Source organism: Gossypium raimondii, chromosome 7 (genome assembly GCF_025698545.1).
Source record: "Gossypium raimondii isolate GPD5lz chromosome 7, ASM2569854v1, whole genome shotgun sequence".
In the NCBI taxonomy this organism is placed as follows: Eukaryota; Viridiplantae; Streptophyta; class Magnoliopsida; order Malvales; family Malvaceae; genus Gossypium; species Gossypium raimondii.
This window is the reverse complement of record NC_068571.1, coordinates 5,199,183-5,222,833: the sequence shown is the minus strand read 5'-3', so window position 1 is coordinate 5,222,833 and position 23,651 is coordinate 5,199,183. Positions and strand designations below refer to the sequence as shown.

The following is a 23,651-nucleotide window of genomic DNA, read 5'->3' as shown; positions in this document are numbered from 1 at the left end:
ATAATTTAAATTAAATCCAATAATAAAAATTTATATAATTAAAATTTTTATATACATGTTGGGTCTTTTTATATATATAAAATATTAATATAATCTAGTAATAAGGCTAAAGTGTAATAAGGGAAATCTAAGGCAAAGGCTAAAGAAAAGAGGGGCAAAATAGGAAAGATAAAGTTTCACAAAATACAAGTAAACGTTCCCCTTCGCAAGTTCTTGTTCATATTCTACATTCTCTCTTTATTTTCCCACAAAGACTTGGCCTTTGCCTTGGCTGTTGGCTTTGTTTGATTTTGATTTTGATTTTTATCTTTAATTTATCTCAGCAGCCTCACGACCCTTTCATAAATATGGGTTTTCACTGAAAACTCGGAAAGATTTAACAAAAACAAACAAACAAAAGGTGGTAGATGCATGCGCCACTACCACAATACCAACTTCTTCAAATCACTCTTCTACTTCTTTCACCATCTTTCCCTTCATTCCCTTTTAGCAACAATCAATCCTGAATTTTCTTTTACCTGATTTTGGTTTTTAATCCCTTTTTTCTTCTCTCTTTATCTGTTTCTCCTCGGTTTCTACGCTGTCTCAACCACCACCTTTGCTTTCCCTTTCTCAGGTACCAAACGATTGATACGAACAATGACTTTTTCTTTCTTTCTTTCTTTCTTTTTCTTTTTGTTTATTCATGTTCTTCGCTGTAATGGGCTGTTTTTGCTTTTCCTGGTTATGGAGTCGTGACAAGTTTTTTTTTTTTAGGCATAAAGGCTTTGGCTTTGTATGGGTTTCTTTTTTGAACTTTGATTTTTGTGTGTTTTGGGGGTTGGGTTTTTTGTGTTTTTCTTGTTTTTCAACTGCCTTCACTTCCATGAAAGGTGGTAGGTTGGTGGGTTTGACTTGTTTTCCAGGGAGAGATAATTGGGATTTTTATTGGGCAGGCTCATTGGACATCTTTGTTAGCTGCACATGATGAAAGTTTTGGCTTTACTTTATGCAAATTATGATGAATTTATCTCTTTTTTTCTTGATTAAAAAAAGAAAGTAAAACTATGGTTGAGCTTCATGTCATCCTGCCCCCTTATCCGAAGCCTGGTTAACTTTTAGAACTGAATACCATTCCATCTTAATAAGAGTTGACTGGAAACATTTCGTGCGATTTGCATTGGTTTGTTCATATTTTTCTCTGATTCAACCTTGTTGTTTTTTCTTAGATGACTAATCCGTGCATGGGATTTAGATTTAACCCCCTGCTTTTCTATGTAGCATTACTGAAATCAAAATTTAACGTACGTGTAATGACAAACTAGTTGGTTTTCAGCCAAACGATTTCCGTAAGGAGTATGAGGGGTTGATATTAGTATTTTATAACAAAAGAGGATCAACATTTGGGAGTTTCACCAGGCACTTCTATTTTGCTTAGGTTCATTATCAGATTACTTGCTTTGACTCATAGTTCTGATGGCGTTCCTTGCATCTCTTGACCTTTTTTTTCTTATTTTGCTATATAAGTAACTTGAATAGGTGATATCTTAGATCCACTTATCTTACGAAGCTGTTTCCTATAGCCTTTTGTTTTTACCTGCCATCTTGTTTATTTTCTAACAGGTTCTTTCTTCTTTAATGCTCATGATTTTCTAATTGTTTAATCCACTTATAAGGCCACAGGCACAAGGACAGATGCAAAGGACGATCAATTAAGCCATCGCTTACTGAGTAAAAGGTTGCCAACATGGTGAGCTTACGCAGACGCAAGCTCTTGGGACTCTGCTCTGGTAAACTTTAGTTGATATGTACTTTATCGTGTATAACTAATTGCATCCATTGATAGCAATGAGTAGGAAAATTACTATATTGTGTTACATAAAGTGTGTCCTTCAATCTGCCTTTTTGTTTAACCATGATTGAATTGTAATCAAGTTCTAAATTATGATTGAATAATTTCATTCACCAAGTTTAGTGACCTTTTGTAGGGAAGAATTCTGTTTTGACTCCACTTCCTAGATTTTTTGGTAATGGAAATGCCCTTGAAACTTCAAGCCAGAATGCAAAATCAGTTAGTGTGCATCCTATGCCCTTAGATTCCATCAACCGTATGCATGGGGTAAGAGTGCATTATGAATCAATTGATCAAGTTTAGTATTAAATGGTTTCACTGTTTTAATTTCTCTTCTTACTTCTTAGTTGTGTTTGCATGTATTGTTTGTATTCCTGTTTCTTTTACCATATTGTATGAACTTGGCAGCTTGCTGATCCCTCCCTCCCCACTACTTCTGGGGCTAGGGATGCTTCCCTAAATAATGTCTCACTAGTATTCTTGAAAAATGAAAAGAAAAAAAGAGAGGAAAGAGAATATATTGGTATGGATCATGAATCATTGTTCATTTCTCCAATATTTTAAAGCTCTACTAATCTTAAACTGGTGTTGTAACTTAGCCTTGTCCACAATTATATATTTGCTTTTTTTTTTTCCCACTATAATAATTCTAGGAATGATTCATTTCATCAGTCATCATCTAAATTAAGAGAAGAAAAGAAAGACCATCCATCATTGTGGAAGAATTTTTCTTCCCCGTGATGAACCTTCTTTATTTCCATATTTTAGGAAGGCTTGGTAATATGCAATTTAGCTGTGTTCGTAGTTGATGATTACTGACAGAGATTACATTTTACCTTCACCATTGCATTTCTATCTATACTTGCATTGTAGGTGGTCACAACTTTATCTTTTCATGTGATCGGTTGATATCCACGGTAGGGGTAGTAAATTTTAGTTATATGAACATCCAAGCCATTTATTTGGTGGCATGTGTGGTCATGTCTTACAGTAGTGAGCTAAAGGTTTTTCTATGAGAAAACATAGGACATGGTATGTGGCTATGTGCTACTTGTTTTGACTTCTTTAACAGAGCTTTATGAGAACCACTGAATAGAATGAATTATTTCTTTACTCATAATTGATAGGAAATATGCAATTGGTTGTATAGTATCTTTTCCTGTGTGTTTGCAGCTTTTCCGTATATGTGATCCTAAGGATTCCGGGGTTCCTCTGCCATTTTGGAGAAATAAAAAGAATATGATGAATCCATTAACTGATAATGCCTGATCAGTTGAATGCATCTTGGGGAAATATTCTTACTAAATAGTCATTTAATGCCTCATGTTTCCTTGTTGATCTAGACTCACAGGATAAAATACTTGGCTGTCAATTAAAATGATATTTAAGTGCCCCCATATTTATTTAATTGGCATGCATTAAATGCAACTTCATAATAAATATACAAGTGATATAGATTCTTAATTTCATGATAGATAAATACTAAGTGACGTGTACTGTCCAATTCTTACACTTAAAATGCAACTATTTGATGCTCTCTCAGAAAAGCATTCCTATGGTTAGCTGTGGATCCCCAAATGTTTCTGGCTCTGGATCATCAAAAGAGCATCATAATCAACCTTTTCCAGGTTTGTCTCTCAGGAAACACGTTCCACATGTTTAGTTAATATTGTTAAGACTAGAAAATTTTACTTGTTTACGGCTTGGTCTTGGTCTTCCCTTCCTTTCTCCACCCTCTCCTCTCATTCTTTTTCTCAACTCTTTTCTCTTTCATAGAGAATGAACAATAAAATAGTGCCTCTCACTTTCTGTTTAATATACATGTACAAGCACATATAAATTAGATAATAAAATGATGGGATATTGTATTCTACAAGGAACTCAGGCATATGTGGAAGTACTAACATAAAAAGATGCTATTACAACATAAAGAACGGGGAATCAATTGATGTTAAACCAATCACATTTTGCATGATCTTTGTTTGGGACCTTTTCTTTGCCCACTCCGATCCTATGGGAAAAGCTATTTTTGCTGGCTGTGTTGTATTCAAGTTTTGGGTTGTGAAGTGCAACTAATAGTTCTGTTGGAAGTTTCTCTCTGGTGTTTACCTATAAACTGAAGTTTCCTTGTTCTTATTCCACAAGAAAGCATATCTTGGAATTTATTCAATGAGGATTACAGTGAAAAATTCATGTGTTTTAAAATGATATTGGTGGGTTTACAGCCAAGTCCATATGCAGCTGTTTAAAAAGATAGTTTGTCTGGCTAGACGTGCTCTTTGGGATTAATGGAACCAAAGCATTTTGAGATACTAGCTTCTAATCACTTATGTCAGACTTGTTTACTGTTCCTCCATGTCAGATTTAAGTGGCTAGAAAGAAGTACCTTCAGATTTAAATGGCTTGAAATATTTACATCCTTGCTGTATTTGCATTTATGATGGAAGTCTAAATTAACCTTGCAATGGTCCATGTTCCACTGATTAGGCTGAAACTCTCCCAAGATCAAAAGCTTCCTTCTCTCATTCCCCTTTACTCCTGCAAACCGTTCTTGCCTCTCACTTGTTGTGAACCCCAGATTTGACACCAGCATAGAAGCTTCTTTATGCCAAAGAAGAAAAATAAGATTATTTCACAATTCATTCTTCAAAGTTTGGTAGTATGGACAACCATTTCCAGTATTGCAGTATCGGAAATTACTGTATAGTGAATTCGCATTGTGAAATGATGTTATAAAATGCTTTGCCCTGCCAATGTTTAATGTCCGAAATTGGTACTGTTCTGTATTATGTAGTAGAATCCTTGTGACAAGCAAGTTTTGGACTTTTATCTCCCTTTAGGCTCGCTCAGGGTGCTGCTTCTGATAAATTGCATGTTTGTTATAAATAGAGAAGTATTTTGAGGAAGTGTCGGTGTTTTAACTTTTACCCCTTTCATTAGTTAGAATAAAGAAGAAATTACATATCTCAGAACTGAGTCCATTCCATGCTGCTTCCATATTAAACATGTAATTACTTCTTAGCATCTACGTTACGACTAATGTCTGTGGACAATGTTATCGTCTGTAGGGCAACTGATCAAACGGAGGAAGCGGCACCGAAGGAAGCATGTTCAAAACCAAGAACCTTGTCTGATGAGGGGTGTATACTTCAAAAATATGAAATGGCAAGCTGCAATAAAAGTCGACAAGAAACAGATTCACTTAGGCACTGTTGGTTCGCAAGAAGAAGCTGCCCGCTTATATGACAGGTAATAAGTTGACTTTTATCTTGCTTGTAATGACTACTACTAGAATTACTTCAGAAATTCTTCTCACTACCTATACAAATATTGTTTTTCAGTAGCACAAAGTAAGAAGGTTGGATAGTTTGATATGGATGCAAAATAACCTTTAAGCTTTATATATCAATGTCTGATATGAAGAAGCCCTTATATTCATTTGTTTTCACTCTTAACTTGGTGGTATGAGGGATAATTGTACGTTCTCATTGGTATTAATGAATTTCTTTGAAAGTATTCATGTATAGTGATGATAAATACAAAGAAGCGCTATTCATATGCAAGTTCCACAAGAATATGGGATGGTATGTATGAAAAAGCGTTGAAGTCATATGCAATTCCTAGCGTCTTTATAAAGGATTAGTAAAGTGTTCTCATTTGTTTGTTTTTTCTTTTTTATTTCTTCATCGACTATAAGTAAACAATGCCTGGTTTCTACCATTTCGTATTTTGCTAAGACGGTTTCCTAGTGTTGATTTTTAGGTGATATAACTTACTGTCTTACTGAGTAGTTATGTTGATAGATAATATTTTTTATATGTAGAGCTGCTTTCATGTGTGGAAGGGAGCCTAACTTCGAGCTTTCAAAGGAGGAAAAACAAGAGCTTAGGAATTTCAAGTGGGATGAGTTTTTGGCATATACTCGCCATTCAATTACCAATAAAAGTAAACCCTTAGTGTATTGCTTTTCTATTCTTATTATCTCAGCTGCTATAACTTAAATATTCAATGTGTTTATTTTGAATGTTGATTACAGAATCCAAGCGAAGGCTCGGCATCAGACCACAGAAAAGCTCTGAACCAGCAATAGAGAATGGTCAGTGACAGGGCAAAGCAGACAAAGAGTCAATAGCTTCTTAGCTTCAAAATAGGCGGCACTAGACTCTTGAGCCTCGTGAAAAGATGATGGTTCCAGAGGAAGGCTGAATAATCTGGTTTTAGTTATTGAACTCTAGTTGCTGAGTCTCCATTTTTGGGTGTATAAAGGGCCCCTGTTAGGGCAAGAAGCAATGATAAATCCCATTATTATCATTTTCTGGTAAGCAGATATCAATAGTGTTTAAACTTAAACCGAACTAAGTGGTAAATATTAGTTGCATCATCAGCCTGACAACGAATCACCATTGTTATTAAGACAGATGAAAGGCATGCATAAAGATAATTGCAGAACTCTGAACTTGTTTTCATGTCATTTGTTCTGCCCATGTAGAGGAAAAAATGCAGAATTTGCTCAAAATGCCTTTACTAGCATTGATCCTTAGTCACATACAGTTAAGCCAATTGTATATCCTTGGGGATGCCAAAAAAGCCTGAAACCTATGGGTTCCGAGCTGATCCAACCCGATAAGGTCAGTTTTTTCTCTTCAAATCGGGTTTCAGGGCGGGGCGGGTTAGCTTTAGAGAATGGTCAGGTTGGGGTTAGGTTTAGTATGAGCCCGCCCTGCCCCAAGATATTTATGAAATTACCCTTGTATGTTTTATTAAATATTAATTAGGTTAAAAAATCCTTAAACTTTATCACTTCAATATCATTTTGCTAATTTTACTCATTTCACGCTAGTTTCTTTCCTCCTCTCATTTTAATTTATTTTTTCAAGTCTCCCTTCTCATTTCCCTTCCTTTTTTTTTATGATGTAATATATATTTTTTTACTTAGTCATCTCAAGCATGATTTTTTAAAATATTTTTAATTTAAGTAATCACAATTTCAAATAAAAAGTTTGAACTCGGGTTGTGTTGGATTGAAGTCTAGTATACAATTAATTTTTGGGTTTGGGGCAAGTTAAATTTTTTTAAGTCAAAGTTGGGTTGGTGTCGAGGCATGACAGTAGAATATTGGGTCAGAGGCAGAGCGGGCAAAAATCTGACCCGCCCTGTCCCGTTGCCATCACTATATCTGCTATATTTTTGGGGAGAACTAACAGGTCCCTTGGCTTATATGGCCCTGTGTTCCATCTTAGCCGCTATTCGGGGTGAGTATAGGATACAAGTATTTGTTGTACATAGATGTTTTCAATTGTCTATGCATATGTACTTTTGGAGAAAATTTATTTTCCTTTTTCTCCCAAGTTTTCTCCTGCCTTACTATCAGTTGAATTAGTTCTTGTCCAGTTCAAGTAACACCAACTCTATGTATAGCACTGGATTAGAAAGGACTACGATTTTTGGCTGAACAAACCTAACTTGATGAAGACTGGGTTTTCATCTATAAGCATCAGTCTTTACCATATCAACTTGATGAACACTGTCTCCAACAGATCTTGCTTGCAATAGTCTGGTTTTTTATTGCATGTGTTTTACATTTTAAGGCTTTGGTAATTGGCATCAACATCACCGTATTTCTTGTGAACTGATTACTTGAACTGGGAACTGTAAATAATGCCTTTGATAATCTGGCAGGGAGTGGCACTGCAATCTGCATTGCCACTCCAGGTGTTGTTTAAGCACTTAAAAGTGCATAACTTGCTTGATTGTCTCCTTTATTATCCCTCATGCTAATTTGGTGCTTATCACCATTCACTCATTTGCTGTTACTGGGACTACAGTTGATTTTGCTGCACTTAAAGTGAGACCAAAATTTGGTGCTTTATCACTATTCACTCATAGTTGCTCTTGGAATCAAGAGGATTGAATATTGCTATACTTATATCTTGCAAATCCACTTTCCGTGCCTATAATCTGGTAGGTCAACACCTTTGACTAAGGAGCATCATCTTGCGGCTTGAAGCACTAGCGGGCCCATTCATTGAGACCACATACCTAACTTAAATAAGAAATCTATTACTTACACGTAGTATATATTCATTCCTTAGACATGACAGCCCAGACATTAAAACATGTCTAAGATAACCTGATGATAAGATATTAGTAGACTAAATAATTCGGAGGGAGTCTAGAAGTAATATGAGGACCACACGTGGCATCTTGGGAGCTATCAAAGAGAATCCATTTAAAAGCCTTTGGACCTTGAGAAAAGGGGGCAAGACACCTCTCCTAACTAAACTTTCAACTCACTCCTATTCTTATCTTCTCTCTAATATTCTATTGATACTCACGTTCTAGTCGTTCTAATTTATCTATGGTTTTCCGCTCTCTTGGTGACCAATCACAAACTGTCACAAATTAATTCTTATATCAACAATTAGTATCATGAGTATGGGCTCATTCTCGACCTTCAGATTTAGTCGAAAGATGACTTCTCCCAACATCAACTTTCCCAATAACAAACTTCCTAAACAACCTCAACAACCAAAATTTTTCAAGCTTCCCTAGCAACCAAAACTTTCCCAACTTTCAAAACCAAGCCGACCAGAAAGGTCAAGTCCCCTAGGGAAACAACAATCTTAGCCATCAATACCATTATCCCTATAGTATGTTCAATCAACAACAGTATTACCCTCAGTACAACCATTCCCTGGGATATTATGGTCTTGCCCTAAGTACTCTCTAGCTTCGGGACACTGAGTCCCAAACTAGAACTCTATCCCACCACAATTCTAAGAACTATACATCCATTTTTGTTCGGGGAAAAGGGCGTACAACACCAAGAATCTAGCCGACTCTTCATTTGTCCCATCAAAATCCTCTTCACCGTATCATCTTTGTCAAGATAGTTTGGCCACATGCTATTGTGTGTAGGCTCCAAGTCTCCTCTCCAAGTTCTTATCTGTATAATCATCGGGACTCTTTCACCACAAGCAATGCATATAAGCATTCCTTAAGCTAATCACCTTCTCCATCTCCAAATGGCTACCTTAGCGCAGCTTGTAAAATTGCCTCATCACAAATTCATCAGTCAAAGGCAGTATGTGACTGTAGGTATCATTGTCGGGGAGTTTCTATCTCATAGGAAAAGGGAACTCTTTGGAAAATTGGTGGCGAATTAAAATAAACTTCTTCTTGTCTAAGCAAAGATTGGATGTATGGGTATTTAGGATCTGATTGATCACCATCCCATCCTTACCCTACTTTGTGAAATGTAACATCTCTTGCATACTTCGATCTTTCCTTTGATTTGTCAATGTAAATTTAAAAATGTTTAGAAAAGTGGACAAGCATAAAGACGTCTTATGAGAATGTGGTAAACGCTATCAAATAAGTCACCACTCAGACTAGTAAAAGAGTGACATGTAGCCTACCACTTAGTACAATCTCCTCTCATATCAATTATGTCAACTGTAGTGCACATCTCACCTTAAATCACTCTTATCAAAATAGCATTTATTTCAAATATTTTTAAAACTTTAAAGCTCCTAAAATGTCCTTCAAATATTTCTATCTCCAAATATCCACAATCCTTATGAGCATGTGGCCTCTCAATAGAAAATACACCTCACACCAAGAAGTACCAAGTCACCATACAATACCCAAAGAAATACTCAACATCCAAATAGCAGGTTGTAAAAGTTTAATGTCTCAGGGAATGCGAATTTATAACCTCCCTGTCGGCTATAGACAATTGTTATACGTATACCTCATGAGCTCACTTCGAGTCCCTATGATCTAGTGGGTCAACGTCTTTAACCAAAGAGGACCATCTTGCAAGTCTAAAACCTCACAAGCCTATCCATTAGGACTACATACCTGAATGACATGGACAAGACACTTGTCATTCATATATCACGTATATTCATTCTGCAAACCTAACAACCTAAACATTAACATGCTCAAGACAACCTATAATAATGAGACAATAAACCAACTAATTTGCAAGGAATCAGGAACCAATATGAGGGTAACAAGTGACACCTCAGGAATTATAAGAGAAAACACCCTTTAACGCCTTGGACCCTAGGAAAAGAGGTCAAGACCCCTCTAATAACTAAACCTTCAACTATCCATCCTCTCATCCTCTCTTATCTTCTTTTGATACCCATATTTAGGTCGTTTTAACTTACCTACAACTTTTCACACTCCGAATGATCTGTCTCAAACCACTACAACCTAATCCTTGTATATATATATATATGTTGTGTGTGATTCATTTCGCTTAATTCTTGTATCAACAAATATATATATGTATGTATTTACATATATGGCTCATTTAGCTTAATCTTTAGTGCTTGTGTAATTATCAAACATGGTAAAGCTTTTGGATAATGTTAATTCAGCTTCTGGGCAGCTAATATTTCATCCGCTAAGTCTAAAGAACAGACAGCAGCAACATAGTTTGAATTCAAGCTGTAATATTTCAGACAACTTTCTCTGTTAAGTTAAGCTGTAATTTGGAATGGCATCATTCAAGTAGATGATGGTCAACCCTTAATACACTCTCTTACATTAGGTTACATATAACATCAATTGTAATTCTTATTTTACAGTCCAAAAACCTTTCAAACATCAAAAGAGCAAAAAAAAAAAAAAAGGGAACATTCTTTACTTTCTGCTATGTATGCTAATAACATTTGAGCATCTCTTGCTCTTTGCTACTACTGGTAGGTGATACTTCCTCCAGCTCGAGCCTCTGTGGTCTCTACATGATCATCATGTGAAAGACGCAGCCTTTTACTAGGTTTCTCCATCAAATCAGATGATCCCACTGCACCTAAGACTTCATTATCAGCAGCAGACGGATGCGGTCTGTTTTCTTCTAGGAGGTAGGCTTCATCATTGTCAACAATAATTGAATTCAAGAACTCAACATCTTCTGTGTTGTTGATAGATTGATCTTGAATCCAATTAGAGTTATTAGTTGCCTCTGGTACTTCTAATAACTCATCATACCATAACCCGTCATTGTAGAAAAATTCCTGAAACATATACAAAAACAGCTTTACTTTTTATCTTCATCATAATCTGCAGGAATAAATAACTAAGAGAAACAGATTTTTACCGCCGGAATTAAAACCTCATAATCAAAATACTCGAAACTAGAAGGTATTCCGAATCCCTCAGCTGCAACAACTACATTATGTTGATCGCTTCTTTCGACGGTGATGGTTTCATCACCATCAGTAAGAACCGAACTACAGGACTTATCATCCTTTTCAATGATGCTATTAAGTTTTTGAACCCCACTGTTGCCTTCGGGTTCATTGCATTCTTTTGACCTCTCATGTAAATTTTCCTGAATCAAAGAAATGAGCATTCAGTCATCATCTTAACAGATAAATGATTAAGAAATTCTGCATTAAGCATCTTACCTTCGGAATCGCATCATCCAGATCATGAGACGATAAATTAGAGACTACACCATCATTGGCTATATTATGTTGATTGCTTCTATCTCCGGCATAACTCTTAATGCCGGATTGATTATGTACAACATCATCACAGTCCTTATGCTGACTTGATTGCCCAGCATCAGTGCAGGAAATATCAACCCTTTTCTTCAATTTACAAAGGTTGAATGTTTTCTACAACAAATCAAAGCAAATAAACAAAAACATCGAACATAATAAAAGCTAAAATATATTCATTGAAATGACATATTGACTTACCTGATCAATGTCAATTGAGTTAGGGGCAGCCACGAGTTCATACTCATGCATAACCCAGCAAGTCTTGATTTTGTATTTATCATTACATTGGCCTTTATAGAAAACCAAAGTCTTCTTGGTGCCAATCACCTCCCCTGTTTGAGGGTCTATTATTTTCCGAGCATTGCCCGTAGGTTTCCAATAACCTTCCCGGGTGGTCCGGCTAATTCGTTTACTATTCCGGTACTTATATGTCGGTGCATATATGAAGTACCATAATCGATCCCCGGTTTGCAATTGGGAACTCTCTGAAGAACCAAAACATACATACATATATTTCACCAAAATCGGTATAAAAAAAAGTCACAACAAGTTCACCATACATATATAAAAGATTACCAGCTAGTTGCCAAGGCTCCCACTGGCAGATGTCCGGTACTTGATCAATAACTTGGACGAGAGAATCACGGTCGACGCCGAAGGTCTCGAGGAGCAGATACTCGATGAGTTCTTCATCGGTTGGGTGAAATCTAAAACCTTTAACTGTGTTCATTTTGTTTCAAAGAGATTGCTTAAGGAAACTAGAAGTACAAAAAAAAAAATTGGCTGAAGGAGTTGAAATGAACCAAGGGAGCATAGGGAAGTTTGTGCCAAAATGTAAACATCCTTTCCATGTATATAAATATAAAGAGTGGAGGAGTGAGGCAGTAATTACACTCTCCTTGCTTGCTAAGTTGTAGTACAAATACTTCAAGTGGATCCCACTATACGTGTCTGTTCCTCTTCGGATCACAATTATTCTTTTTCTTTGCTACAGAATAACTATAATTCTTGGCCTTCCTGGCTAAGTTTGTAATTTCACTAACCTTATATATTTTTCTATTTTTAATTTTTAATTTTCTTCTTAACCCAATTCATGGCCTATATTATTTTATTCTGCTAATCTGATAATTATCAATATTATTTTCCTTATTTCATTATAGTAGTTTTAATTTATATAGATTTTTGTCATATACCTATTTGACACGGATTCAAATTGTGCGACTCTCATCCCCACTTTCAATATCGTGTAAAAAATCAGTGCTTAATATCAATAATTGCTTTGAAATAATACTATTTGACACGAATTCATTATACTATTTGAAATAATACTATCTGATAATTATCAATATTATTTTCCTTATTTCATTATAGTAGTTTTAATTTATATAAACTTTTGTCATATACCTATTTGACACGGATTCAAATTGTGCGACTCTCATCTCCACTTTCAATATCGTGTAAAAAATCAGTACTTAATATCAATAATTGCTTTGAAATAATACAAATCCAAACCCTGTTATCCACTTCCCTGTTGATAAAAAGAAAATCGAAAAATATTTTCCTTGCATTTGGTAGGAACTTGACGTTGACCCCTTCCCAAAGTGCTTGACTCAGAGCTCCCTTTGTTTGCATGGAATCAAGGCAAGGAATCATCAATTCACTTGATCACCAAGGAAACATCCTCTCCATGTATATAAATATACAGTGGAGAAGTGAGGCAGTATTTACAAATTACACTCTCCTTGCTTGCTAAGTTGTAGCACAAATACTTTCAAGTGGATACACGTGTCAGTTCCTCTTCGGATGCTACAAGGATTACTATAATTCTTCACCTTCCTGACTAAGTTTGTAATTTCACTACCTTATATATATTTTTTCTATTTTTAATTTTTAATTTTCATTCTTAACCCAATTATATTATTTTATTCTGCTAACCTAATAATTATCAATATTAGTAGTTTTAATTTATATAGACTTTTGTCATATACCTATTTGATACGGATTTAAATTGTGCAACCCTCATCCCCACTTTTAATATCGTGTAAAAAAATCAGTGCTTAATATCAATAATTGCTTTGAAATAATACAGATCCAAACCCTGTCATCCACTTCCCTGTTGATAAAAAGAAAATCGATCAATATTATCCTTGCATTTGCTAGGAACTTGACGTTGACCCCTTCCCAAAGTGCTTGACTCAGAGATCAAGCCAAGGAATTATCAATACACTTGGTCACCAAGGAAACACTTTTGGTCAACTTTGTACTAGTTGAATTTTATTATAGGTTTAATCATCAGCTTCTCCATCTCATCGCAGGACCTTAAAACTTGTAAAAACTGTAGATTTCCTGGAAAGGGAAGTTTCATTCCCAGCATAAAATGTGCAGAGCAATTCATCTAAAGAAAAGCAAAATAATAAATGAAAATTGATGTCAATATATCTTAAAATCCATAAAATCCAGGTACATTTAGCCAGCAAAGCCAGTTCAGAGCTCAAAGTGGGTAGATCTAAAAGATAAGAACAACATTAGTATCATGATATTCTACACTTTGCAACTTCTTTGTCCTCCCAAACATGGCATATGTAAGATGACCATGCAAGGGGAAGTGCCGTTTGGTGCTTCATTAGCATTCTTCTACGAAAGCAAAGATACAAGAGAGACGAACTCCAATGTTATCCGACCCTTGGATCTTGTGTTGATGACAAAGTGTTCAGGATATTTTCTCAACAACATAAGCAGACCGTACCATGGTTTCCCCTTGGATTCAGGACCAGGCCAGTCCTCGGATGTAAGGTATCTTCTAACTCGGCTGTGATGCCAGACGTTACTAAACTGTTCAACTAACTGTAACAAGAAAGGCAAGGAAAGTAAGCAATCTTGTAAAATATTAAGGTTCAAGAATCAAAGAATGGGATAAACCAAAAGAGAGGAGAAAAAATGCAGGCAAGAGTAATCAGAACTCTTTAAGCAAACATTAGCCAATGGACTATTTGTTCTTTTCTAAATTTCTGTAAAATTTACAGACATCAAATACAAATATGCTAAGGAGATCCTACAACCACTAATTCATTGAATTTGTAGCCACTTTGAACAAAGGAAAGTTAGGCGTGGAAATAATCTGTGAAATTTGAAATCAATAAATCAGAATTACAAACTGACTAGATCTTGTTCACCCCCCTAAATTGCAGGAGTTAAAAAGAAAGGCATGCAAGGAGAAGAAAAATAAGTAGCACTATTAGTGTAGGTTGTTGTCATTATCATTCGCTTACAAGGACTCTTCCTTTTCCTTTCTCCAATACATGTACATTGATTTTGTGGCTCTTTGAAAGTGTGACATCAATCGAGCAAGAAAAGTCTTAGCTCCTAAGTACACTCCTACTCTATCAAAATTTCGGAGCAAAATATAGAAGAACCATTTCCATGCCAAAATCTAGAAAGCATGGTAAAGCACATTAATAAAGGAAGAATCAAAATAAAGCATCAGTGCTACTGTCAACTGGTCAGGGATGTCATCAGCAAAAAATAATTATATCTATGCAAATGTCAAAAGCCCAAAACGGAACTAACATAAGATTTAGATCACTATAAGCTTAAACTAACCTCAGCGTGGAGTTTCTCCATGGCCATCCATTCTCCAGGACCACAAAGATCTGAAAGCACAGTAGCTACAGAAGAAACCACATCCTTCTCTTCCAACTGCATAAGTTGTTGATTATCAGATTCTCGGTCAACTCTAGATCTTCCCTCTCCCTTCTTCTCTACAGGAACTGTAGATGATACCATGGCAATGAAACAGAATTTATTGTCCATTAAGTAAATAAAGGAGGAACTTTTAGTTCCTGTTCAGGTAAAATATTGAAAAAAAATATTGATGAATTGAATGAGAACAGCATTAGGGAACGAAAGTTCATGCTCAAGGGTGAAAAACTGGTTGATGAAATCCTAAATATCATTTTGGTGCCATAAAAATCAAAAGTAACTTTTTGAAATGATAGAGACAGTAATACGTAGCTGACTTATCATAAATTATATACCTAAAACCTCATAGATAACATGGAAACTGAAAAATATACTTTGGCTACTAGAGGATTGCTTATTTTCAGGTTGAGAGGGCAGGACATGTTACCTAGACATAATCTGATGGATACCAAGTAATAGGCTTAATAACAAAGAGTCAGACGAAAAGGAAGAAGAAACGGCCAATAGTAGTCTGAGACAGGGAAATGAACGATGAGCATGCAAGTCCTGGTTGAGCAAATGCAGAAAAGAATAACAAGTGCCACAAAACCAAAATTACGCCCATCCATGACTAACCAAGTATGGCAAATTTTAACATCTATAAAGTATTAAACCAGTGTCAGTTAGTACTTCCAAACATCATCCTTCATCTTCTCTCTTCAACAAGGCTTTGTCACTAGTTTCATTAAAGGCTTCAAGATGACTACATTGGATGTTCTTCAGAAAGCAGAGGGGTATCCTCAACAACTACCAAAGAAATAAAGGTAACTCAAAGCCAGGATAATCAAATGTATTAGGGTGGTTCTCCAAAACCAGATCAAATTCGCTAGGTGAGGCAGAATGAGGAAAAATGGTAAGGACCGGTGATGAATTATGGAATGCAATGGGAAACTCCTTGACCAGGAAAACGACAAGAACAAAGCTAGGCAAGCAAAATACCACCAGGAAAAAAGGATCCAGGTTCAATTTAGCAAAGTATTTTGAATGCTGCATGCGTGCAACCACAATTAATTAACAAAGCAAGTTTCTAATAGCCAGAAAAACCACGACAAATAGCATTGGAAAGAATGAACCAAGGAGCTAAATAGTTCAGGCAAGTGTAGCAAACTCAAACATAGCTATTCTCAGAAAACAAGATCTATCATTCTTCTCAACTAAAAAGATAAATGTCGTTTGCCATCTAACAAATGTCACAATATTCTAAATACAAAAAGGGTAGAAATAATCCCAAAACATCAGTATCCTAAAACATCAAGCAAATTCAATTCTACATCATCAAAAACTAAATATTTACAAAACAATAAACTTTAAAAAGCAATGGTTGAAGAATGGCAAATTTTCCTCCTACAATTCCATAATAACTAGGAGCAAATAACAACAGACAAAATTTGATCAAACGATCGAATAAATGATAAATTTTAATAAAAAACCAATAGTCAATTATACTAACCTAATGCTCCGGCCAACCCCACCTTTCCTCCGGAACCGGCCTCGGTTCCACTATACCAATCTTCCCTTCTAACCTTCTTCCCACCACTCCCAACATCCTCTTCCTCCCCGTACTCATCCTCATAATACTCTCTTCCTCTCCCTTTCTTTGCTCCCGCAGCCACCACAGCAGAACCCGCCACGGACCCCACCGTCCTCCCCATCTCCGCCCCGCCATGGTGACCATAGTGCGGTACACCTCCAGCCGCTGAGCCAGCACCCGCCGTCTGGTAAATCGAAACATGGTGCCTAGGCGCAAGGGCTCCCCCGAGAATACTCCTCACGGGGAGAAGAAAGTAAAATTGTTTATCTCCAATTTGGAGGAGGTCTTGTGAATCCAGCTTGACGGGAGGGTTACCAGGAAGGTGGAGAACGCCTTCGACGAGGCAGCCGTTTTTTCCGAGGACTTCAAGCGCGAAACGTCGTCGGGTGAAGTCGTAGAAGATGCGAGCATGGTGGCGGGAAATGTTCATACCGCCCCCGAGGCTGGCTAAGTCGACGTCGACGGTGGATTTCTTGGAGTTGCGGCCGAGCATTATGGAGTAGGTTTGCATGTAGTATTCGAAGTCTTCGCCTTGTAGCTTGGCGAATCCCGCCTCCACGTCGCTCCCACCCGTCGTCCCCATTGCCGATTTCGGTTTCGATTGAATTATTGATTGATCCAATGCCTTGTTCCAATAATCAAAAGGGTGTCGGAGTTTCCAGGATGGTTTCCCCTTCCGGCTTTAGCCCCTTCCTTTTTTTTTCCCTGATACCCTTTTCTAATTTTGGTCTAAATCTGCTTTTAGTCCCTTTACTGTTCTAAAATTCATATATAGATCCTTCTACTTTAATATGATTAAATTTGGTCCTTTGCTTTTATAGTGTAATTAGTAGGATCGTTAATTGTTGTAGATAAAGTGATTAGATTGATTTTTCTTTAAACATTATTTGATCATATAAGTAGGGATACCTACAAAAATAAGTAATCATGTTAAACTAATAATATTTTTATATATCAATAAATGTATAAAATGATTTTTTTAATAAGTTTTACATTATCATTTTAAAGACAACGACTAAAAGAGTCATCAAAAGACATGCTAATAAAATTATAAAAATAAATCATCAAATTATGTCAAATTTAAAATAAAAGATTAAATCTTTAATTCTAACACAATTAAAAGACTAAAACCTAATTTAGACTTTTGATTTTCTAAAACAGCTGAAATGGCAAGATTGAAGTTGAAATCTTGATGTTCCAAGTTTTGAGTGTTATCGTATGTATCGTCTCTAGGTTCTCTCTCAGCTTTATTCTGGTTTTAAGTCATGTTAAATATAACTTTTATCCAAATTTATTTTAATAAAAATTCGGATATATTTTAATTTTTAGTTTGATTATGCTTTTTACACTACTTGATTCTAATGTCACCATCAGTAGATCAAAACTTGTGACGAATGCACACAAAACGTTCCATGAATGTCAATTAATTAAATGGAGCTCATTTGATCCATTTGAACTGGCCCATTTCGTGGAATATATGGAGAAGCTCATCTACGTAAAGCTTTAGTGGTCTAATGGAGCACTCCATTCATAGTTATTAAATATACTTTGAGAGCATTTACTCAAACACTTGACTTGCTATTGTTTTCTTATGACTTTTTTGTTCAATTCGAGTTCTTTTGTCTTGAGTTGCTTCCGCTTTATCGCGGTGCCTTAGAGAATTAAGCAAAGAAAACTCCTAAGGTCGCACTGTTTGCCAAACTAAAGTTTTAGCCCCGTGACAGTTGATATTAGAGTTAGTGTTTGAAAGCGGCAGTTGAGATGACGAAAATAGTAGACAAGCAAAATGTCTCGATAGAGACCCGTGGGAGGGGTAGGAAAAATAGTAGATTAAGGGATATTGTGTCAGCTTTGGAAAGTCAAGTGGTAAATCTGGAGGAATCCATGGGTGGTGTGAAAGAAACACTCAAGGTAGTTGAGGGATGCATCGATGAGTAGGACTCGATGAAAGAGCAGCTCAAAAACTATGTGTTGGAGGTTCTCAATTCCAATTTGGATACAACGAAAAAGGCACTCAATGCCGCCATGGATGATTAGATGTAAAAGAATAATGCTCAAAGTCATGGTAACAACTTTGAAGGATCAAGTTGTGGAGCTCACTATCTATAAAGTTATTTTGGATAATAGGATGTTGGCTTCAGTTCATAAACAATGTAAAATGAATGTTCACAAATTGAAATAGTTTAAAAGGACGAGGTCCACGAGGGATGTGGACAATTTTCTATGGGGGATGGAACGGTACTTTTGTGCGATAGGAACTGAGGATAATGCCACTAAGGTAAACATTGGTCCAATTTATTTTACTGATGTCATTCTTTTATGGTGGCGTCGTAAATTCACGGATGAGAGACAACGTGGTACCACTATTGGGACTTGGATGGAGTTTCAAAATGAATTTAGGAAACAAATTTACCAGCAATATGCCAATAAGGAGGCTTGAGCTAAGTTCAGTCGGCTTACACAATAAGGCATAGTTCAGGAGTATTGTTGTAAAAAATTCGGTTCGTAAGTGATTTTCTTGTACAGCGGAAAAATAAAAATTTTGAAAACCAAGCCAGCTTGTTATATTTATAGCAACAAACCTTTTCCCAAAATAATATATGTGCTTTGAGCAAGACAGATCCTAAACGTCCCCGGCTTTCAACAGAACGACCTTCTTCGCTATTCTCGTACCACAAACTGCTTCGAGTGTGGGCTCGAACAATTTTGAATCAAACATAGAACCAAAAATAATTTTATTACTTTCAGTAAGAAAGTAAATCTCTCTCTTATAAAAACTGATAGAATTGTTATTCCCCAAAAAATAGAATTTATACCTAGAAATAAATGCTCACTATTTTTGAGTAGAATAATAATATCTCAAAGTTGTGTATTAAACACATATTCAATAGAAAACAATTTCCTAATTGAAATAGGAGAGAGAGACCACTAATAGGACGTGTCTCCCCATGTATGTATTATAATAAGGCTTCGGGTCTTCTTGAATTTGATCCAATTATATGAATATAGACAAATAAGGGCCATGCATTGAAATTGCCCCTCCAAATTACCCATATATAGACATATGAATTAATAAGGTTTTTCTAGAGGTGCTCATGGGCCGGGCCCATAAAAAAATTTCGGCCCGGCCCGAAATATGGGCCTAAGATTTTGCCCAGGCCCGGCCCGGCTCGGGAAAAAATCATAAGCCGAGTCTGCCCGCCCGCCCATTTTTATTTTAAAAATTTTAAAAAATTAAAAAAAGTATTTTAAAAATATTTTAAAATTAAAAAATTAAAAAAGTATTTTAAAAATATTTTAAAATTAAAAAAATTAAAAAATATTTTAAAATTAAAAAAATTAAAAAAGTATGTAAAAAATATTTTAAAATTTTAAAAAATAAATATATTTATTATATCCCGGCCGGGCCGGGCCCGGGCCAAAAAAGTGGTGCCCGAGGCCCGGCCCGTTTTCTAAACGGGCCTCATTTTTTTGCCCAAGCCCATATTTCGGGCCTATATTTTTACCCAAACCCTCCCATATTTCGGGCGGACCGTCGGGCCGGGCCGAGCCGCTCGGCCCATGAGCACCTCTAGGTTTTTCTTACCATCGGTATTATTAAAAGTGAATTAACAAATGCCATGCCCAAGCTCGCCCGAGCCGAATGAATTAACTATTTTTTAATAAAAAATTATTTTTTTCCTGGTGTTTTGATGTTGTTTTTCTATTATTTTTGCTGGTGTTTTTGCTGTTATTTTTACTGCCGTTTTTGTTGTTTGGGTGTTTTTTTTTGTGCGCTTTTACTATTGTTTTACTGTCATTTTTAATGTTGTTTCGTTATCATTTTAATATTATTTAGATATTGTAAAACTTACATTTTATTATTAATTTTACTACTATTTTAGTTTCAACTATACGAGTATAAAGAATTTTTAATGTATCTTCAATTTGTTTATTGTTTTAATGTTTTTAAGTGTATTTGATATATTATATATTTTTTAAATTTGTTGTCTATAATAAAATAATCTAAAAAAATTAATACGGGCCGAGCTTAGATTTGGCTTTTATAATTTAAGTTGGGTTTGGGCAAAATTTTAGACCTATTTTTTAAACCGAACCAGGCTCAGACTTAAAATTTTATTGAAGTCCAACCGAACCCACAACATAACTCTAATGCAAATCATAATATTTAATTTATTGCTTAATATATAAACATATTTGTTAATTAATTATTTAGGTTAATCTTTTGTAATTTCTTTCGGACCGTTACAATTTTTAAAAATAAAATAATAAATATAATCAACTCATATATCACACAGAACAAAAATTAATATAAATTATAATTTCATTTCAACAAAAGATAATAATGCTAAAAATTGTGTCATTCATAATATATTATGCAATATTAATGATATATTAAGCTGATAACTTTTGATTTTAGCGTAATAGGTTGATTGAATATCAATTTATTAAAAATAAATAAAATTTAGAATTTAAAATATATATTACCATGTTAATTAATAGTTAACTAATACTACTTTGCTACTGTGACATGATTATTCATTAATATATTAATAAATTATTTTAATGTCAATTTAATAATATGGTGAAATATAAAATGTAGGTTATTTATTTCAAAAGTTTTTTAAACTCGTGTTTTATATAGGAGAGTATTTAATAAACTAGCAGACTATTTTTTATTTCACAAGCAACTTTAAAAATTGACATGCATCTCTTTTAAAAAATATATTTTATTATACTCCTATAGGACACTTGTCAACCTCCTAACCATGTTCGTAGAGTTTAAAAACTCTATTGGCAATGTATCAAATAATTTTCCTTTTATATATATGTTATAAATATAAACTTATTATACATTTATTTTTCACACATCTTAAGGTTACCATAATTTAAATTTAAATTATTTGTTTTAAGTCGTGTAGTGATTGTGCAAATTAAGAAAACAGAGAAGTTTGGTCTTGAGATCTAGTCTCGAGGAATAAGGGGTTGTGCCTTAAGACACAACTTATAGTGTCTCAAGACATATTAACTTCGAAGCAAAATTTTTCTAAATTAAAATGAGGCCTATCTTCAGACATGAAGTTCTCTGTCTCAAGACATAACATTGAAAATTGATAATTGAGTTTGGATTCGGATTCTAACTCTGAATTTAACTTTGCATAACCATGTAACTTGATGAATTAGAACCATTGACAATATGAATGTATGTGTGTGATTATGATGGATGATTAATTGTATCTTAATGATAATGAGGAAACTAAATTTATGAATATGTATCAAGTTAGTCTGAGTTGTTTCGGCAACGTAATGTGACATCACATGTTTGAATCCAACGACCAAAACAAATGTGAAATGTTACAGAAAAAGCGTTGACATCACAATTGTTGGAAAATATGGACATCACATATATTATAATAGTAATTACATATTATTATTTACTATCATAAAAGATTAACCCAATTGAAAGTTAAATAAAGTATGAGCTAAATATATGTAAATACTCTAATAATTAAATTTTAATTGATGATGGCCTGATTAGAAATTATAGGTAATATGCAAAAGTTATATATTAGTATTATAGTCTTCAAATTATACATATATAATTTTTTTTCTAATATCCCATTTTTAGAAAAAAGAGAGTCACTTTCTCTGAATTACTTGTGTCCTAATTTGAAAGATCAAAATCATAAGAGCCGAAGATTTAAAGAAATCGATAAATTCATGTACGCTTTCGCATCTAATTTTGTTCTTAACTTATTCTAGATAATTTGACACGACATATCTTGATTTATGGTTTGTTAAGTTTTATATCAAATATTGTTTTACAATTCTTACAACAATAACGTTTGGTCAAGCCAAAATTCGAGTTTAGAATAGAGGGAAAATTAATTTCTAAAGTGAAGGGAGAGAAAATTAATGAGGCTACCATGTTTATATGAACAATGTATTTATACTTGTGATAATAGTTGTAAACTCCTAAAAGGAAGTATGGCCTCATGCTTGGCTATATATTTTCTAAGATTTATCAATTAACCATTGCCTTTTTAGATAAACTCATAATTGAATATTGTGGATAAAGGAAAACCCAATTTTCATTCTTTAAACTAAAATTAGAGCTCATAAAATTTGACTCTTAAAATATATTCGATTTTTATTTTGATACTTAAATTTTTTGACCTAATTTGGTACATAAAGTACATTTCTTTCTCTGAATTTTTAGTTATTTTTTGTTGACGTTAAAAAAGTTTGATGGCCAATCATATAGAGCCATGTGGCGTTCTTTTGTAAAAAATAAATATTATTTTTATCAAGTGTATATAAACATTTAAAAATATATAAAACATTAAATATATGAAAATATGTATGAAATCTAGAAAATCTTAAAAAATATAAAAATATATATTAAAAAGCATTTTCTTTTATCAAATGTATATAAATATTAAATATATATATGGAAATAAATATATAAAAATTTAAAAATATATAATTTAGAAAAAAATCTAAATTACAAAAAAATTATAAAATTAAAATTAAAAATATGATAAATCAAAAGAAATTAGTTGAAATTAGTAATATTACTGTAAAATGTAAAAAAAACTTGTAAAATTATAAAATTTGCAAACAAGTATTTAAAATTTATAAATAATTAAAATTATAGAAATCATATTTAAACTCTCAATATATATATGAAATAATTAAATAAAACAGAAAAAATCTAAAAGTTATAAAATCTAAATTTTTCTATCTCCTTGCTGATTCTAAATGTCTTCTTGGATCAAGCTGAAATTATTTTATCAATCAGTCAATAATTTATATTTTCATAAAAAATGTTTAAAAAAACATATTATTAATATTATATTTTCTTAATTAATTGTGTGATTATCTGCTTTTTATTAATTGTTTAGAAATTATTTTAGACTAATACATTATTGAAATACGATTACTTTGAGCTGATATTTATCTATGATTTATTTGTAAGCAAGTATAATTTATCATTATGTCACTTGAAATGGAACGACCATTTTGAAAT

At 34.2% G+C, this 23,651-nt stretch overlaps 3 protein-coding genes across 4 annotated transcripts; 1 reads left to right on the top strand and 2 right to left on the bottom strand.

Moving 5' to 3' along the window:
* Positions 1 to 207: 207 nt before the first annotated feature.
* Positions 208 to 6,297, top strand: LOC105804451 (ethylene-responsive transcription factor-like protein At4g13040). 2 transcript variants are annotated; one of them, XM_012637095.2, is made up of 7 exons: positions 208 to 616; positions 1,663 to 1,769; positions 1,968 to 2,098; positions 3,375 to 3,459; positions 4,900 to 5,080; positions 5,655 to 5,776; positions 5,868 to 6,297. In XM_012637095.2, the coding sequence occupies exons 2-7, from the start codon at positions 1,727 to 1,729 to the stop codon at positions 5,933 to 5,935; spliced, it is 630 nt and encodes a 209-aa protein (XP_012492549.1). In that variant the 5' UTR covers positions 208 to 616; positions 1,663 to 1,726; the 3' UTR covers positions 5,936 to 6,297. The 2 variants fall into 2 exon arrangements, with proteins under 2 accessions (XP_012492549.1, XP_012492539.1); XM_012637085.2 differs by having other exon boundaries at positions 1,656 to 1,769.
* Positions 6,298 to 10,276: 3,979 nt separating this feature from the next.
* On the bottom strand, positions 10,277 to 12,296 carry LOC105804468 (NAC domain-containing protein 83). The gene is made up of 5 exons (XM_012637111.2): positions 11,929 to 12,296; positions 11,551 to 11,837; positions 11,254 to 11,466; positions 10,944 to 11,177; positions 10,277 to 10,860 (listed from the first exon to the last, which is right to left on the bottom strand). Exons 1-5 carry the CDS (start codon positions 12,080 to 12,082, stop codon positions 10,540 to 10,542), a joined length of 1,209 nt encoding a protein of 402 aa, XP_012492565.1. The 5' UTR covers positions 12,083 to 12,296; the 3' UTR covers positions 10,277 to 10,539.
* Positions 12,297 to 13,766: 1,470 nt separating this feature from the next.
* Positions 13,767 to 17,311, bottom strand: LOC105804472 (FHA domain-containing protein FHA2). The gene is made up of 3 exons (XM_012637112.2): positions 16,541 to 17,311; positions 14,953 to 15,119; positions 13,767 to 14,196 (listed from the first exon to the last, which is right to left on the bottom strand). Exons 1-3 carry the CDS (start codon positions 17,202 to 17,204, stop codon positions 13,987 to 13,989), a joined length of 1,041 nt encoding a protein of 346 aa, XP_012492566.1. The 5' UTR covers positions 17,205 to 17,311; the 3' UTR covers positions 13,767 to 13,986.
* Between the last annotated feature and the right edge of the window lie 6,340 nt (positions 17,312 to 23,651).

Coding starts and splice junctions, on each gene's coding strand:
- LOC105804451 (XM_012637095.2), top strand. CDS start 1,727: ATGGTGAGCTTACGCAGACGCAAGCTCTTGGGACTCTGCTCTG. Junction 1,770..1,967: donor GCTCTTGGGACTCTGCTCTG/GTAAACTTTAGT, acceptor GACCTTTTGTAG/GGAAGAATTCTGTTTTGACT. Junction 3,460..4,899: donor TCATAATCAACCTTTTCCAG/GTTTGTCTCTCA, acceptor TATCGTCTGTAG/GGCAACTGATCAAACGGAGG.
- LOC105804468 (XM_012637111.2), bottom strand. CDS start 12,082: ATGAACACAGTTAAAGGTTTTAGATTTCACCCAACCGATGAAGAACTC. Junction 11,838..11,928: donor GGAGCCTTGGCAACTAGCTG/GTAATCTTTTAT, acceptor TTGGTTCTTCAG/AGAGTTCCCAATTGCAAACC. Junction 10,861..10,943: donor ATGAGGTTTTAATTCCGGCG/GTAAAAATCTGT, acceptor TATATGTTTCAG/GAATTTTTCTACAATGACGG.
- LOC105804472 (XM_012637112.2), bottom strand. CDS start 17,204: ATGGGGACGACGGGTGGGAGCGACGTGGAGGCGGGATTCGCCAAGCTA. Junction 15,120..16,540: donor GGGGTTGGCCGGAGCATTAG/GTTAGTATAATT, acceptor TATCATCTACAG/TTCCTGTAGAGAAGAAGGGA. Junction 14,197..14,952: donor TGGAGAAACTCCACGCTGAG/GTTAGTTTAAGC, acceptor TTCTTGTTACAG/TTAGTTGAACAGTTTAGTAA.